This window comes from Elephantulus edwardii, unplaced genomic scaffold (assembly GCF_000299155.1).
Source record: "Elephantulus edwardii isolate Elephantulus edwardi_28Jun2011 unplaced genomic scaffold, EleEdw1.0 scaffold00109, whole genome shotgun sequence".
Lineage (NCBI taxonomy): Eukaryota > Metazoa > Chordata > Mammalia > Macroscelidea > Macroscelididae > Elephantulus > Elephantulus edwardii.
Window position 1 is genome coordinate 6,115,578 of NW_006399859.1, and position 18,775 is coordinate 6,134,352.

The 18,775-nt window shown below is 38.8% G+C and overlaps 2 protein-coding genes across 2 annotated transcripts in view; one reads left to right on the plus strand and one right to left on the minus strand.

The window, feature by feature from the left end:
* TSG101 (tumor susceptibility 101) overlaps positions 1-7,964 on the plus strand; it is a 65,726-nt gene extending 57,762 nt beyond the window's left edge. The window contains exons 8-10 of the mRNA XM_006892026.1: positions 4,233-4,435; positions 6,183-6,422; positions 7,623-7,964. Coding sequence (XP_006892088.1) covers positions 4,233-4,435; positions 6,183-6,422; positions 7,623-7,712 — 533 coding nt within the window. The 3' untranslated portion in view covers positions 7,713-7,964. The remainder of the gene's footprint in view (positions 1-4,232; positions 4,436-6,182; positions 6,423-7,622) is intronic.
* A 1,765-nt stretch (positions 7,965-9,729) lies between these two features.
* LOC102864484 (L-lactate dehydrogenase A-like 6B-like) overlaps positions 9,730-18,775 on the minus strand; it is a 20,874-nt gene continuing 11,828 nt past the window's right edge. The window contains exons 4-6 of the mRNA XM_006892071.1: positions 15,948-16,039; positions 10,804-10,927; positions 9,730-9,894 (exon numbers count right to left, since the gene is read on the minus strand). Coding sequence (XP_006892133.1) covers positions 9,730-9,894; positions 10,804-10,927; positions 15,948-16,039 — 381 coding nt within the window. The remainder of the gene's footprint in view (positions 9,895-10,803; positions 10,928-15,947; positions 16,040-18,775) is intronic.

Here is an 18,775-nt window from a genome sequence, read left to right on the forward strand (position 1 = left end):
CTTGGTCATTGTCCAACTCTCTGATGCATAACAAGTGATTGCGAAGACCATGGCCTGTATCAAACACACCTTAGTCTCCAGGGAGACACCATTGCTCTTCAGCACTTTGGAGAGGTCCCTAACAACAGACTTTCCCATGGCAATGCGCCCTTTAATTTCCTGGCTGCTGGTGCCAATACTGTTGACTATGGAGCCAAGCAAACTAAAGCTGTATACAATCTCAATCTCTTCAGCATCCATCCTGATGCTGCCAGTTGGTACACACATTAAAAAATAATAAAAATAATAATTTTTTAAAATACTCACTTGTTACATATTCAAATTAGGATCTGCTCAGACGTCTTCCTGGCCTTACAATTAAAATATGAGAGAGGCAACATGGAACATGAATAAAGAAAGATATGTGCATACCTGAGCCTAGACTGAACTTAGGTTACAAACCAGGAATTGTGGGGAATGGCTATACTTAGACTTTTTTTTTTTGGCAGATAAACAGACTAGAGACTGGTTTATATATCGAAAGATAGGTTGTCACAGTAAAGATTCTTTTATATTCTATCTTTTATTGTTATGAAATTAATTTTATTGCATTTTGCATTTTTTAAATCATTGTGAGAAACAAACATTATCAGTTTTTCACCTTTCTGCCAAAAGCAAGTCTTAAGAGACTGAGTGATAATAGTTATTATTAGACAATTAGTAAACAATTTTGTTATTTCCTTGGGGATAAGAACAATATCTTTTAAGACTTTTGACTCTTGAAGGACTTAGCACTAAGTTATGATGGCTACTTATTTGTATAAATAGAAGCAGTGATAAGTGTTAAATTGTGTGATGTTAAATATATTTGATCTGTTACTCACTTTTCATTTGTTGGTGAAGCTTTAGAAGTTCTGTTTCTTGATTTTCAAATTGTAGCGATACTGATGAGCACTTTCATATGGTTTACCCCTCACCATTTACCTTGGAGCTTTTATGTACTTATAAATAATCATTATGAATACTTATTTCAGTTACTACTTTCTGCTACATTCCAGCAGTGCAGCAGGAAAAGGCAGAGCTGGAATCTGACATTCAAGGGCGTGAATCTTTTTTTGTTAGTTTGGAGTGGTTTTGCTGTTGATAAGGTAGAGCTGGTTTTGGAAAAGCAGGATCACCTAGATCATTTATAAGGACCTCATTATCACCGTCAGATGCTCCCCTATGTATCAAATGTAGACCCTAGTATTTGAAATGAGATTGAGATATAGTGACAAAGTCAGTAACTAAACAGTTAAAATAAAACATCTGGTCAGACAACAAGAACCACAAGATTATAGCAATGCTTCTTGCCCTTTTTTCTTTTTATCCCCTCCCTCCCAAAAAATAAGCCTTTCCCCCCTAATCACCTCCATTGACATTTTAATGCCACAGATTATATCTGTTTATGTATTTTGCGTATCTCTACTTTATACATAAAAGAATAACATTTTGCATGCAAGAAATCAATTTGTGTACGTGTTCCTTGAAGGTTGTTAGCATTAAAAATGTATGGATTATAGTGATGCTAGATTAGACTAGGCTTGAACTCAGAGAAGAGGAGAGCTAGAGAGATGATGGTTTCAGAGCTTACACAAGGTTTGGGGCTAATGAAAGAGGTATAGAAATGGATTTTTTCTTAGCCAAGAAAAGAGCTTAACCTGAGAACAATAATAGAAAATCCTGAGTGTAGTTGCTGCACATACATAGACGGAAGCTTAACTAGCACTTTGTCCTCTCAGGAATTTAGAAGAAAGCAAGTTGCCTTAGTGAGAAAGGGATGTATAGTACTTTTGATGCATTTTTTTATTATTAATTGTAATGAAAGTTTACAGAGACTTAGGGTTTCCATTTATTCATTGTTACACAATCCCTCCCCCCAAGTCCACTCTACTGTGCAGCCTTCATTCTGGACTCCTGTCGTAAAGTCATATAAGGGATGTATAGTACTTTTGAACAAGAGTCAAACACATAATTAAAAGAGTTTGGAATATTCTTCCACAGTAGAGAGGGAGGAGAGAGAGAGTGGAAGACTCCAGCCATCTCTGTATAGATGTTCTAAAGATGTTTACCTTTGTGAGCAAGTGGTTAAAGAGGGCTTAGGGCTTCAAGTAGGAATCAGAAGCATTGAGGATTTGGGGTGGGCTGTGGGCAGGGCAAAGCTTTCAGTGCTAAGAAAAATTATTGAGGCCATCTTCCTAGACAACCTTTCTGTAAGGATATGAGAAATGGAAGGTCAGGGCTGAGAGGAGATGCTCCCTGAGAACCGAAAGTGGTTGAAAGAAAAGTCAGGCTTCAGACTAAGTGGAGAATAGCTGCCAGTCATCCTGTTTTCCCTGGGTATAAGGGAGGGAGGAAGGGAGTCAAAACAGGATAGAGAAGGCTGTGGGTAAAAAGAGAAGAAAATGATAAATATGGGGGGAAAGCAGTACAATAGCTAGTAAATTTATGAGAGCATTTTAGAAAAACTATTAAGAGACAAAAGGTTTGAAACCAAGACCTTATTTTACTTTTTTCTGTGTCTCTATTATTTACTGATATTCTCCACTTCTTCCCCAAGACTTCAGTTTTCATTAAGAAATGCAGTTGTCCTCTAACTTTACTGTGCTTTCTGAATTTTCAAAGCATAGGCTGTATGAAAGAATAAATGCTTTAGCTTCTCATAATTATGAATAACCTGAATACTTTTGTAAAATCATGAATGTGTAAACTGTTTGTTAATAACCAGCCAATTGTACAAGTGCTGCAGAATTGATACTATTTGCATAGAGAAGTAGTCAACACCAGAAGTCTCATGTTGGGACATTCCTTTCACTGTGCACAAGCAAGGTCCCTAAGACAACTGGACAAAATACACTTGAAGGGAAAACTGGTCACAAGAGACACCATCGGAGCATTTATTTTTTTTTTTTCTTACTAGAAGATCAAAGTCAGAGAAAATGAAGTTCTTATCTGATGGAAACAAGAGCAAGAGTCAAAAGAACCGAATATATGGTTCTTGTTGAGGCCAGACTCAAAATCTCATTTACAGGGTCTTTGAAAAGCACTCAGAGTAACCTGAAATAGAACAATTTGTACAGTTTTATAATCATGGAGAGTGGCGTGATCTAGCCACATTGAGAGTAGTGAGAGTTGTGCTCAGACAGAGCTGAGGAGCTCCTGGAGCTGGTGGCAGTGTGTGTGTGAGACAGAGCTGTTTTCTTTTGGAGACAGTTAAGCTCATTAACAGGAAGAAGCCTATTATGATAGCAAGAGTGGTGAGGGCTTGGCACATTTTTGTAAACAAAGGAACTCCTTTCCCCCTAGTAAGTGGAACTCATTGTCAAGGTGGTAAGAAATTTCCACTTAAAGTAATAAATTGTTACAGGTAATTAAGGTTAAATATACCTCCTATTTCCCTACATGATATGCCATTGAATATATTTTAAACTCAAAATACTGTTTAAGCATTTGCTCATTGAGGAATATAACTGAAAAATATTGACAGTCATAAAAAATATTCATACTTAAGTTGAAGGATATTTTTAAAGGGAGTATCTAAGCAAGAAGTTCATTTAATCTGAAGTATACAGAGAAATTATACTCAGACATCATCATTTGAAAAAGAATGGTGAAGAATCAGAACTAAATTAAGTGGAGGATTTTGTTGCTGTTGTTGTTTAATAAATAAATTTTTATTAGCATTCTCTTTTGTTCTCCCCTAGTCTTTTGGTAAGGAATAAAGCAGCCAGAGTCTTGTAGAAGAAAAGTGTTAATAGCCCATGCTTCCATTTAGGGAAGCTTTGCTCATTCTCAGTCCTCTGACTGCTCTCTGTGTGGGCCCCTGTCCTTATCATTGAAGCCGAAGAATGGGCTTGAACAAAACCAAATATTTCTACCTTAGTATAAATTTATTCTCCATTTGTCAAAAATCTGGAAATAATTATAATATGTAGAGATAGAACTTTCTGCCTTACTGAAAAAAAAAATAGCTCAGTACTTCATTGGGCTATAAATAAAGGAAATTAATAGTATCCTTCTGAGGAGATAACTTCTGAATCAACTCAGATTTTTATGTTGTTTCTTATGAAATTATGACATCTAACATACAACTGTCATTCATTCTTCCTGTTTTGAAAGTGTTGGCTCACATTTTGTCCTGTTTTCTGAAGGAGAGAGAATGAGGAAGAGCTTGAGAAACAAAGCAGATGGTTTTCATGGTTTCTTCCCCTCAGGGCCCAGCAGGGATGGCACAATCAGCGAGGATACCATCCGAGCCTCCCTTATCTCTGCTGTCAGTGACAAACTGAGATGGCGCATGAAGGAGGAAATGGACCGGGCCCAGGCAGAGCTCAATGCCTTGAAGCGAACAGAGGAAGACCTTAAAAAGGGTCACCAGAAGCTAGAAGAGATGGTTACCCGTTTAGATCAAGAAGTAGTAAGTAGCTTGTTGTTGAAGAATAGCAGTTTTCACACTGAACTGTAACCATGGCACAGTGTTCTTCTGTAAGTACCATGGTTGCGCTGGATGTTGTAAGATTACAGAAAATTATCGCTATCTTTAAGCATTTGAATATAACCTTCCTATTACTTTAAGTCAGAGCTATGACGGCCTAGTGGTAAGAAACTGTGCTGCAATCCTGAAGGGACATTTGAGTCCACCAGCTACTCTGTGGGAGAAGGATAGGCAATCTCCTCCCCCATACAATTTACTGCCTCTGAAAACACACTGGAGCATCAGCTGTGGATCAGTTCTGACTCAGCAACATACAACAACACCATCACTTTGTTCCAAATGGAGCTTTATGAAATTTGGTCTTGAATAGGGAGGTGGATGATGTTGAGAGCATTATTTTATTACACTCTCACTCTAAGGAATGATATTTTGGCCAGCGGTAGAGTATTTGAATGTTTATTGATACCAGAAAATAAGAATCTCAACCATTAAAAGGTTCTGCAGACTTTTTGCAGCCTCAGGGATAGCTGTTTCCAAATGTTATTTGACCTGCATTAAAATAGCATCTTCACTGAACTCACCTAAATCACTCAATTAACTAGCGATATTTGGGTTATTTAAGAGCTGCATATGGTTTGAATCCACCAGATGCTCTGCTGCAGAAGGAGGAACAATCTCCTCCTCTGCCAGTCAGATCCGATATGATGGTACACACAAAAAAATGGGGGGGGGGGGGTGAAAAGAGCTGCATAAAAATAGTGTATGCAAACATTAACTGCCTAAGCCTTCTCATATTTATCACATCAAACTGCTTGGCCCAGGAGAATCAGTGTATAAGCCACACTGTGGATTTTGTTTAATGTTGATTAAAAGGCACCAGTATTGATGGATGATGGAGAGCTTTAGTGGCCTAGTGGCAAGGAACTGCACTGCTTACTCAAAGGAAAGCAGTTCAAATCTACCAGCTTCTCCATCGGAGAATGATTGACAGCTCACTTCCTTAACACTAGGCCACCAGTGCTACATCTATATAGGCATGCTTATAAACCTCGTAATTTATCCTGCACTCCAAAAAGGCCATTATTTGAGGCTAAGCTTCTACTCTCTACTTTTCATCACCATATGAGGGAGAATTTATTCCAATAAATGTACCTTTTTGGTCAAAAGGTAAAGCAGTATTGACATTTCAAATGGCTTTAAAGTGTGTAAAATGAGCTTTGCAGTCACCAGCTATTTTCAGAAGTTCGGAAAAGTGGCACCAGTATAATTCAAAGCCACAGCCACCACTTGCCACTATGTTTTGTTACCAGAAGCAAGTGTTGGGGCTCTATGCATTCAATTCTCTTTCTTGACCCAGGAAACTTACCCCTCTAAGGCAGGTGCCCATATTTGTTTGGAAAAAAATACCTTTTTTCATTTTCTGTGTATGGAAGTAGGAACTTCTTGCTGTAAAGTGTCTCATGTAATGGCTTGGTTTACAAGCTCATTTGTCCCTGTTAAGCTCAGGGTATTTCACCACCATCCTGTTTTCACTCCTTATATTATTAGATTACACCTTTTCCTCCACCTCTGATCAGTGTGTTATTGAAAGCATTAATCATCCATGAGTTGTGTAAACATAGCTTTATTAACAAATCTGTTTCTATAAAATTTAGTTGTAAATGGCTGATAAATGGATAATTACATACAGTTTGTGTGAACTCCTCAATTTGGCCTATTCCCTTTTCAGGCCGAGGTTGATAAAAACATAGAACTTTTAAAAAAGAAAGATGAAGAACTCAGTTCAGCTCTGGAGAAAATGGAAAATCAGTCAGAAAACAATGATATTGATGAAGTCATCATTCCCACGGCCCCTCTATACAAGCAGATTCTTAATTTGTATGCAGAGGAAAATGCAATTGAAGACACTATCTTTTACCTGGGAGAAGCCCTGCGGAGGGGAGTAATAGACCTGGATGTCTTTCTAAAGGTATGTCTTCCTCACCTGCTTCCCAGGATTGTGAAACTTGGGTTTAACGAGGCACTGACCGTGAAAACTATAAGGAAAACAGAAATTTTTAAAGGTGGGGGGGTGAGATTCCTTGTCTTACCAAAAGAGAGTAAGTGGGGTATATGGCAATGAGCAGGGTCCTGTCATCAACACAGTACTTAGAATTGACCTGAGGAAGGAAAGTGGACTAGTAGCTGCTGTCCCCCACCCCAACAGGCAGCGTGAAGATGGATGTAATTCTTCTTGTGCCTTAGCTGGTAGGAGGCATAATCAGATTTTATTGGTTCTTGAGGTCATGCCAGTTAATTGAGATCACCCACCATCATACTTTCATTTTCTTAAGAATGTCATTATTTCAGACCAGTTTTCCCAAATCAAACAACTCTGTGGCACTTGAGCCTTTTTGAGTGCTCAAGCCTAATGTTATTGTACTAATATGAAGATCCATTATGCTAAGTATAGTTATTGCTGTCTTGTGAGTTATGAAGAAAATAGGATTTTAAGAACAGTGACCTTTAGATACTTGGTTCACTTTTGTAGTTGAATTGTCTAGTTACTTGCCGATGTCACTTACCTCACTCAGGGTAGGCGGCCAGAGCACATACCTCACTCAGACCTGGTAAAAGGTCTCACACAGACAAGTGGGTGTCAACAGACTCTTAGGAGAAGCTGTCAGTACATTGACCCTTTTTGGGGTGGAACAGCTTCAGAAAGGAAGCTTCACATGGAGGTGCAGGAGAGAAGGAATTGAGCCTTTGCCACCTGCAGAGAACCAGACTAGAGACCAAACTGCCCCTTTTGCCAATTATCAGTTTCCTTCCCCTTCCTTAGCCAAGTGAGAGAATCAGTCATGATTATCAAAGTTTTTTGTTCGCCTTTTGTAGCAATCACGGTAAAACTTCCTTTGGCATGCTGTAGCTAAAATTCCCGAGTCATATCCTATAATGTGGTGCTTCCCCTCAGAGTAAACCTTTCTTAGGTCTCAGAAGACTGCTTAATACAGTTCACCAGCATCAACCTGGGAGAACTAAAAAAGTCACATTTTATATAGCATCGACTCCAAAGGAAGGTTGAGATAGCTAGTAAGTTTAGGGTTCTAAAACCATCTAAATTAAAATGTGTCTGATACTGAACACCTAGGCCTGGATTCTAAACTGTTGACATTTCCTCCCTTCCTAGCATGTGCGTCTTCTGTCCCGTAAACAGTTCCAGCTGAGGGCACTAATGCAAAAAGCAAGAAAGACTGCCGGTCTCAGTGACCTCTACTGACTTCTCTGATACCAGCTGGAGACGGAGCTCTTCTTAAAGCGTTCTTTTCTTCTCTTCTTTTCTCTTAAAAGTAGGTGCCCAGAATAAGTTATTGCAGTATATCATTCAAGTGTAAAATATTTTGAATCAATAATATATTTTCTGTTTTCTTTTGGTAAAGACTGGCTTTTATTAATGCACTTTCTATTCTCTGTAAACTCTTTTTGTGCTGAATGTTGGGACTGACTATGCTAAATAAAATTTGTTGCATAATTTTTGTTTTTATTGGATTCCTTAAAAAAATAAAAAACTTTATAAAGAAGTTTTTAGTTTAGTAAACATGAACCTCATATCCATCTTAAGTTGAAATTTACTGTTTATAGTATATAAAATTAATTTTATTTAATACAGGGTCATTTGCTGTTGTTAAGTGCCATCAAGTCGTAGATGACTCATAGCGACACTATAAACGAAAGACGTGAGCACTGTTCAGAGTTTCCGGAGGCAAGCTGTTTTGGAAGTGGATGCCACTCCTGCTTCCAAATGGGGTTGGAATTTGTTCAACAGCAGTGGAGGTTTTTAATACCACATGGGTATTAGACAATATGGTAATAAATTAACCACATTAATCAAAGGCAAAGTTATAATAGATCTATGAGTGATTGTACTAAAAAAATCAATATGATTTTATAAACCTTCACCCAAGTAAAAATAAAAATATTAACTACCGCATAGGTGAAGATACTTGGTAGTAGTTGTTAAACTATCAGCTGTGAACTGAAAGGCTGGTGGTTCAAACACATAGTTTCTCTGCAGGAAAAAAACGTAGTATTCTTCCATAAAGATTTGCACACGTAGAAGCTTTATGGGATGGTTCTGTTCTGTTCTGTATAGTTGCTATGAGTCAAAATCAACTTGACAGCAATGGACTTATTATTTTTTCGGAAACACACAGAATTTGAACTGAGGTGTTTGACTTTTTCTGTGAAAGGCTTCTTCCCAATCTCTGCTAAGATTTGTTCCTTTCTAGGCCTGATGAAACCATAACTGCTTTCAGCACATGAAAAGGTTGGATTCTTAGAAGCATAGCTACCTGAGAGCATGTTAACTAGGCAGTTTGATCAAGTCACAATTAAATGGGTATTGTGAGAAGAAAATTTGGAACAACGGAAGATAGAGTGTACAATGCCTCCCTGCTTTTACTGTCATTTGAACTCAGTCTCTATAGGAGTGTTGGCTTGCCGCCAGGTTTGTACCCAGTCAGCCAGCAAGCTGCTGTGCATCCCATTGAGTAATACAGTACAGCAGTGTTCTCAGTCACAGTGCTGGCTCTCGAAGGTTCATGAGGTTGCAAAGAAAGAATATTCTGATTTAAGAGGATGTTTTCTTTTAAAATCTAGATAACTCACTGTATACCCTTCCCCAAGAAAACAGTAAACTTAGTGTCAGTCATCATTGAGGTGGGTTTATACAGTTTAAAATCTTTGCTTTAAAAAGTACAGTCTAGTCACAAAACCAGAATGAAAAGTAGCAAGATCAAATCAAAGTTTGTTTATTCAGTATTAGGATTAGAATTAACATTTAGTTATTTTTTAGCTATGTGTACATAGCTTTCTATTTTTACATTATAGAGGAAGTCATAAATTTTAAAATACTATATAAATAAGCACAACTATCAGCCAGAACAAAAAACAAAAACAAGAAAAAAAAATACTCTTGATTAAAAGAATCAGAATTTCTGTAAGAGTAAACACATTTTACATTCTTTTGAACCAATTGGCAGCTACTGGGGAATACGACAGGCAGCTCAGAGACACCAAAAACACTAACTGCATGCAGTCACTTGAGAATTGGGGAAAAATCCCAGAAACAGCGTATCATCTAGTGTCTGAGAGCTAGAAGGTTAAATAAACAGGGAAGACCTTCTTCCTTTTCTCATTGCCAACTGTAGGAATTCATATTTATTCAAAAGTTTGATGTTTATAATTCTAGAACTATTTTTCTCTAAGTAACATCAGTGTGGGAGCATTCATCAACTTTAAAGCTTGAGCTCCTTCTGAATTGCCCAAAGTGTTTCTGCACTCTTCTTTAAATGAGCCGCCTCTTCAGGGGTTAAACTTAAGTTTATAATGTCTGTAATGCCATTCTCTCCCAGGATACAAGGAATACTGAGGAAAACTTCTTCCTTTATTCCATAGAGGTCCTGAAAGTAAAGACTTGAGTTTTTATTTTTTCTACCGGAAGTCTAAAATATGAGACCCAGAAATTGGTGGGTGAATGAATGGGTATTTGACGATGGGTAAATACAGATAATGGCAGAGAAACCCATTTTTTTTAAACTTAACTAGACCTTTTATTATTCTGATTCATCAGCCATCTCTCCACATAGGACCAGTCTCTTGCTGTGCTTTCTGAAACCCAGCCATCACTATCCTGCCTACTTGCCTCAAAACCACTTTTTAATTGGAATCATATAATAATTTCTGTTCTCTCCCGCCCCCAGTAATTTAGTTCAAACTTGCTTTAATTGCACCTATCCAGACTAGGGAGGGAGCTCTGGTGGCCTGTCCTGCAATCCCAACAAAGTTGCCCTGAAATCCCGACGACATGCAGTTTAAATCCACCAGCTGCCATATGGGAGAAGGATAGGCAGTATCCTCCCGTACAACTTACTACCTCTGAAAACTCCCTGGACAGTCAGCTAACAACAGCAGCCTACAGACTAGTGGAGGGATCTTGCCCACATCCCAATCTCCCCAAGATCTTATCTGGCAATGTTTTGATGACTGCTTTTTCCCTAGTCTCTTCACAGAACATAACTGATGTGTTAGAGAATTCAAAATGAAAAGATCACTACTCATAATGATTCTTGATATGAACTAGATATTTATAGTTTGTTCACTCAACTAACTCCTAAAGGTGCAAGAATTTTTTACTAACTGAATATAAGAAGTGCTGCTGGACAGACAAAGGTACACTGAACTAGAGTTCTCAACTGCAACAGGATAATCGCCTGTTAGAAGTGCTTCCAAATAATTCACCTCAAAAATAAGAGGTGATCAGTATTTTTACTTTATTTTCTATTAGTGATTTTTCAGACATGAGCATCTACCTTAACTATGGTGGAAACAGGATGCACTCTTCTAAGATTCTTCAAAATGCTTTCTGCTAAATCAGCTACAGATAGGCCAATGGCCCAGGAAGTGTAACCTTTCCTTTTAATAACCTCATAGGCACTGTGGAGTGAGAAACCATGAACATAACAAATTAGAAGAAATAATTATTGAACATTCCTTTTTATATCACTTCCTTAACAAAGTTACAAAACTAAAGGATTTCCATAAGTCTCCTAGCAGTTTCTTAGAAGAATTTTACTTAATGTTAATTTTACTTAGTGTTAACATTTGCATTATGAGTGTATATATACTCCTTGCCATTGCATTACTGAACCCGCAGTAACCCTGTAGGACAAGGTAGAACGCCCCTGTACACTTCCTAAGGCTTTAAGTCTATAGGGAAGTAGAATGCTTCATTTTTCCCCTTGGGATAACTGGTGGGAATACATAACGAATAGTACACACAGCTGGCTTTAACACACACTTTATCCTCTTTAACATTTAGAAGATTAGAAATCCGAATTCAGGTGCCAGCTCCAGAGAGGGGTTCTTAGTTCTAGAGAACAGACCTTGTTTCCTCCCGCACCTGTAGTCCAGCATTCCCTGAAGAGCTCCTTCTGTCCTCCCCTGTGACTAGGAGTTTTCCCAAACAGGGATCCACTCACTCCCTGCTCTTCTGCCTTAGTGATACAGAGGTTTGCCCTATTTGCTCATCTCTGTCCTTTTATATCTTGTGAGAGAAAAGGTGTTCTTACAGGCCATACCCCAGGGGTAGTTCCCTTACATGGATTGGGGCTGTTGTGAGATTAAGGGTGTTAATCCTTTAACAATCGTTTCTGATCACAGGAAATCATTACATAGCTTCTACATTACATCATATTTTGAGGATATTCAATTTAGTCCATGACATACCTCTCTTTGGCCCCGTCAAAATTCATGTCCTTGTTAAAATGAAAAAAAAAAAATCCTCTCATCATCCACCATCCCAGAAGTCTCCACTCCAAGTCTAAATTCCCTCCTGTGCAAAATTCCTCTTTATCTGTGAGTCTAGAATATAGATTACCTACTTTCTTCCTCAATCACTGGCTACACGTCAGAGAGCTAGACCAAGAATAAGGATGACAGAAGAATTGATGCCACTGTGGTAGTGAATATCCCATGGACTTCAAAAAAACCGTTAGATATATCTTGGGGGTAAATGCAGCCACAGTACTCCTTGGAGGCAAAGACAGCAAAGCTTTGTCTTTCATACTTTGAATATAGTAGCTTAGGTAGGTGAGACTATTCCTTGGAAAGGGATATCATGCTTGGAAAGATGAAAGGTCAGCATAGGAAAGGAAGACCCTCAAATGAGATGGACTGAAATGGTAACTTCAACAGTGGGCTCCAGTGTGTCAGAGATAAGGAGGATGGCACAGGATAGGACTGCGTTTAAATCAGCTGTTATAGGGTCGCCATGAGTTGTACCTGACTTGATGGCACCTAACAACACAACTTCCTCCCTTGCAATTTACTGCCTCTGAAAACCCGATGGAGGGTCAGCTATGCATAGGTTCCAGCATACATACGGCACACTACAACAACAAAATACAATGGTAAGAACAGAAGCAAAATAAGCATTTCCATTACAAATGGAGAAAAAGAAAAGATAACAGGCACCAAGCAAGTCAGATACCCAGCAGAACAATTTCTTTTAGCTCTCAAGCCTTCTAAATAATCCTCTCTTCTCTGAGACTGTTGAGGCAGATCACCTTCTGCTTCCTGGTTTCTCGGTCTCAAAGGGGCCAAGCCAGTCTCTTCTCTATTCCAGCAAATGTTACAAAGCTCCTTGGATCTTTGTGTGCAGAGACAGCCCAAACCAACCTTGCTCCCTAGCTCTCATGGCAGGCGTAGCTCTAAAGACAGCTGCTTGTCGGCATTCCATTCCACCAGCAGCTCTCTTGCTCCATGAGTCAAAGGCCATGTCATCATGCACTGGCATCCATCTCAGGGCCTCTTGTTACGCTGCTGCTGTTTTTTCTGCTGCTGCTTTTCATCATCTGTACCCTCTCCAGTATTCAAATTCTACCTTCCTTCTGGGCCTTCACCAAAAATGCCTTGCATGGCCACAGTTCGCATGGTCTCATTAGAGCAGTCTGTTGTTATGTGCCAGTGAGCTGGAAGCAACTCATAGCTTGCTGATCCTCCAGCAGGTTTTCAGAGGCTCTTAATCACACAGGAGGAGACGGCCCATCTTTCTCTCCTGGAGCAGGTGGTGGATCTGAACTGCATACTTTGGGATTGCACTGTTCTAGTTCAAATGAGTGGTAACCCTACCTCCTCACTCCCAGCAGGCCTGTTCTTCCCATACTGCAGATCCAAATTGGTAAACTATCATCTTTGAAACAGGCAACTGTTGCCAGGCCCTATCCTTAGAAACTCCAAAAGCCTTAGCCCCACATAAGAGTTGCACATAACTGTATGTAGCACAAGGCCACTAGAGCTCCTTTTGAAGCTTACAAACAATTTCGGGTTTTGGTACTGTTGTTATTCAATGCCACAGAGTCACATACAACCTTTAGCAACCCTGTGAACAACAGCTCTAAACCCTGCCCCATCCTGCCATCCTTATCATCCCTGACACAATTGAGCCCATTGCTGCAGTCACTGGGTCAATCCATCTCATTGAGGATTTTCCTCCCTTTCACTAACCCTCTACCTTTCCAAGCAAGATGTACCTCTCCAAGAACAGCTTCTCCTAGAAACATGCCCAAAGTATGTGTGATGGAGCTTTATTGTCTTTGCCTTAAGAAGCATTCTGGTGCACTCTCTACAAGACACCTGTTCTTTTGACTTCTAGTTGTGTGCCACCGAGTCAGAATCAACTCACAGCTGATCCTCTAGCAGGTTTTCAGAGGCAATAAATCACAGAGGTGGAGAGTGCCCATCCTTACTCTCTTGTCAGTCCAAGGGATATTCAGTACTCTATTCCAACACCACAGTTCAAAGGCATCAATTATTCTGTCATCTTTATTCATTGACTAGCTTTCAGGTACATAGCAAATTATTAAAAAGACCATAGCCTAAATCAGGCACACCTTAGTCTTCAAACTGACATCACTGCTCCTTAATTATCTGGAGAGATCCCTGACAGCAGACTTGTCTAACACATTGTCTCAATCTCCTAACTGTTGGTACCAAGAGTTTGAATTGTGGATCCAAGTAAGATGAAATCATTGACAGCTTCAGTCCTTTCTCCATCTATCATGATGCTACTTACTGGTCCAGTGGTAAAAGACATTTGTTCTCTTGATGTTGAGATGTAATCCATATTGAAGACTATATCTTTTATAAGCAAACATTTCAAGTCCTCACTTTCAGCAAGTAAAGTTGTGTCATCTGCATAATGTAAGTTGTTATGAATCTTCATCCATTCCTGATGCCACTATATTCCAATCTTCTTCATAGAGTCCAGCTTCTCAAATTATTTGTTTAGCATACAGACTGGATAGGTAGGGAGAAAGGATACAACCCTCACACACACCTTTCCTGATTTTAAACCATGCAGTGTTCCCTTGCTCTATTCAGACAACAATGTTTCATTTAAACATAATTAAGTGTTCTGAGATTCCCATTCTTCTCAATGTTAGCCACAATTTGTTATGATCCACACAGTCAAATGCCTTTGCATAGTAAATGTAACACAAACATTCTTCTGGTATTTTGTGCTGTCAGCCTGGATTCATCTGACATCAGCAATGATATCCCCTGTTGCCACTACCTTTTCTAAATAAACCCAGCTTGAACTTCTGGTAGCTGTTTTTCGATGTGCTGTTTCAGCCATTTCTGGATGATCTACAGCAATATTTTGCTTGCATGTAATATTAAGTATATTTGTTTGATAATTTTCACAGTTATCACCTTTCTTAGGAATGGGAACAATATGGATCTTTTCCAGTCAGTTGGCCAGTAAGCTGTCCTCCAGATTTCCTAGCATAAGCTAATGAGCATGTCTAGGGCTGTATCTGTTAGCTGAAACACGTCAGTTGGTATCCCATCGACTGCAGGGGCCTTATTTTTTGCCAGTATACCTTCAGTGCAGCTTCACTTTCTCCTTTCGTTACCATTGGCTCATGTTCATATGCTATTTTCCTGAAATTTTTTAAGGTCATACATTTGATACAGTGACTCTATATATTTCTTCCATCATCTTCTGATGCTTCATGATCATTCAAGATTTTGCCCATAGCTTGAGGTTTGATTTTGCTTTTCAGTTCTTCAAATTTGAGAAATGCTGAGCGAGTTCTTCCCTTTTTATTCTCCAGTTCCAGTTCTTTGCACATTGCAGTGTAATACTTTGTTTTGTCTTCTCCAGCTGCCTTCTGAAATCTTCTGCTCATTTCTTTTACTTTTGTGTTTCTCCCCTTTGACTTCTCAGTGTTCTAGTGTAAATTTTTTTTCAGTCTCTTCTATCATCAATTGTGGTCTTCCTCCTCTGTAAGAACATTTTACTCTCTTCATAAATTAATTCATCTGGTCTTTGGTCATTAGGGTTCATGCCTTGAACCTATTCTAAAAATCTTTATATTCATTCCTAGACTAATATATATATTAATATTCATATAAAATAACATTAACATATTAAGTTTAGGTGAATATATTAATATTGCATACTACTAATACATTAATATAATAACTATATATTCCTTCAGGCAACAATTGGATGGATGCTATGTGCTAGACTTTAGGTTAGTCTCAGCAGTGGCTAAACCTCCATCCCTGACTACTTAGGTATTTAACTCTTATAAATAAAAATAACATAGTCTCACAAAAATAAACATTAATTTAGTAATTAAAGAAAAGTATGAGAACTTGGTTGTTACCATGTGCCGCTGAGGAACTGACTCATAGCTGACCATCCAGCAGGTTTTCCGAGGCAGTAAATCATATGGAAGGAGACTGCTCATCCTTCTTCCACAGAGCAGCTGGTGGATTCAAACTGCTTGCCTTTGGTTTGACAGTGCACCTCCTGACCACCAAGCCACCAGAGCTCCATGAGAACTTCAGCAACACTTAAAAGGTTTAAATTCATCCTCTGGTTGAGTATCATTTAGGCACGCAGTTGACTTTTATGGTGCTAAAAGTGTGAAACTAACATTACCTGGCAATCACTTCTTTATGAATATTTTTCCACTGTTCCCAATCTTTATCACTTCCTAGATTCGTCAGAGCTACACCAGCAATGTTAACTCCACTCCACACAGCAACTTGGGAAAAATTTCCAAAGAATACACTTATTACATCATGTCGTATTATTAACAGAGGCTTAGGTTGTTTATTTTACCTTAGTAAAATGTTCTATACCCTTGATTTTCAACTGGGAATATTCAACATGTACCATCAAATAGATTCTGACTGGGACAGTAGAACTGACCAATGAGATTATCAAAGCTGTAACCTTTAGGAGACTGCCACTTCTTTCAAGCAGCTGTTTGGTTTGAGCCACAGAACTCTCCATTAACTCTCCAAGCACTTAACTACTGTGCCACCAAGGCTCCTTATTAGTCACATCAAAATTCAGTTGTCTGTGAGGGCGCTCTTGTGGTACGTGGTTTGAATCCACTAGATACTCTGGTGAACAAGGAGTGGCCTTCTCCTCCTGTACCAGTCAGATTTGATTTGGTGGTATACACACATTTAAAATTTTAAAAAATTAAATTTTAAAAATCTTTAGTTCGAATCCACCAGATGCTCTGCCGGAGAAGGAGGGGCCATCTCCTCCTGTACCAGTCAGATCCGATTTGATGGTACACACACATACAAACAAAAAAATTTAAAAAAATTTAAAAAAATGTTTAAAAACAAATTAGGTGTCTGAGACCCGACTCAAGAGCTACTAAGTTCAAATCTCCAGGAAAAGGGCTCACAGTTCTACTACAGTTGGAGCATTTAAGCTCCGCTGCCAACCCAAAGGAATGTGCTGCTAATCCACCAGCTTCTCTAAGGGAGAAAGTGGACAGTATCCCCTCAAGTGATATGCAGCCTTTGAAAACTCACTGGAGGGTCAGCTGGGAGTCAGTCCTATGGAAACACTAGGTAAGTTTTATCTTCAGTCCTAACCCAAAGCCAGGGTTTTTATTAGAAAAATTTCAAAGGCACTTAACCAAAAATAACTAAGAAAAAAGACTGTAGTCACCATAGCATCCTTTTCCCCTTCATTGTCTCCAGTTATGCCTGTTTCTTAGTATGAAGAATTAAAATTATTTTAATTACAATACTGAACTAGAGAATCACAAGTAAAATATAAATCACATTATGTTACTTACTCTTTGTTATAAGAAAGCCTTACAGTTTTATCATTCACAATTAAGGTTATATTAATATTGTCATTTTTTTCAAATTTAAATGGGTTTTTGGCAGAACTATTTTTATCATAAAAATAATAAATACTAAAAATGAAGAAAAGGGTTTTTTTACCCATCTGGACTACTTTATGACCAAATCTCTATATGATGATATAGTGGCAGTACTTTTCACAGCATATGTAGGGCTCAGCAGTGCTTTAGGCTCACCACTTGAGTCACCATGCTCGCCAAGGATCCACCCGTGACAGCTTTCAGAGTGGATGCCAAGTCTTCGCCCAATTAAGTAACGAAAACGAGCAGTATCCAAATTACAGCCACTTCCAATAACACGGCTTTTGGGAAAGTCACTCAACTTCCAGACCACATAAGTTAATATATCCACTGAAAAGAAAAAAGTCAAAGTTCTCATTTAAAGTGGTACATTTTTTTAAAAAAATCTATCTAAATTGAAGCTCATTATCAAGAAAACAAAGATTCTCACCACTGTGCCAATTGGCAGCATGCTTTGCTCCACAGTTAACATTCTTGGTACCAGCAGCCAGGAAATTAAGAAAAATTGCATAGGGAAAGTCAGCTGTCAGAGACCTCTCCAAAGTACTAAAGAGAAATTATGTCAGTCTGGAGACTAAGATGCACCTGATCCAGGCCATAGTCTTTGCAGTTATTTGCTATGCATCAAAAATCTGGACAGTGACTAGGGAGGATAGACGGAGAATTGATGCTTTTGAGCTGTGGTGCTGGAGAAGAGTATTGAATATACTTTGGACAGCCAGGAGAACAAACAGGTTCGTCCCAGAGAGGGTGAGACCAGGCTCCTCCTTGGAGGCAAGGATTCTGAAGCTTTGTCTGACATACTTTGGATATGTTTCAAGGAGGGATCAGTCCTTGGAGAGGGACATTATGCTTGGAAGGGTGGAGGGACAATGCAAGAGGGGTAGCCCCTTGATGAGATGGATCGATTCAGTGACTAGGGTAATGGGAGTGGATGTGTCAGAGACAAAAAGATGGCACAGGATAGACCAGAGTTTAGGGCTCTTTTACACGGTCACTATGAGTGTCACAGGTGACTCGCTGACACATTAACAACATCTAAATTGAATCTTTAATTAACCATAAATTATTTTGTGAGGAAAAATAGTAGTTGTAATCAACATCTAACAATAGGAATTCCTATAGACCTAAAAGGATTAAGTTATCAAAAGTGTACATAGTCAAAACAATTATGAGATATCATCACACTCCAGTAAGAACAGCAAAATTTAACAGAACAGCAAACACCAAATGCTGGCAAGATGGTGGAGAAACTGGAACCCTTATTCACCGTTGGTGGGAATGTAAAACGGTGCAACCACTGTGGAAGACAGTATGGCGCTTTCTCAAAAAGTTGCAAATAGAAATACCATTTGACCCAGCAGTTCCACTACTGGAAATATACCCTAAAGAAACCAAAACTGCCACCCAAGCAGATATATGCACACCCATGTTTACTGCTGCTTTGTTCACAATAGCAAAAAGTTGGAAACAACCTAAGTGCCCAGAAACAAATGAATGGATAGAGAAACTGTGGTATATTCACACAATGGAGTACTACGCTGCATTAAAAAACAAGGAACTCATGAAATAC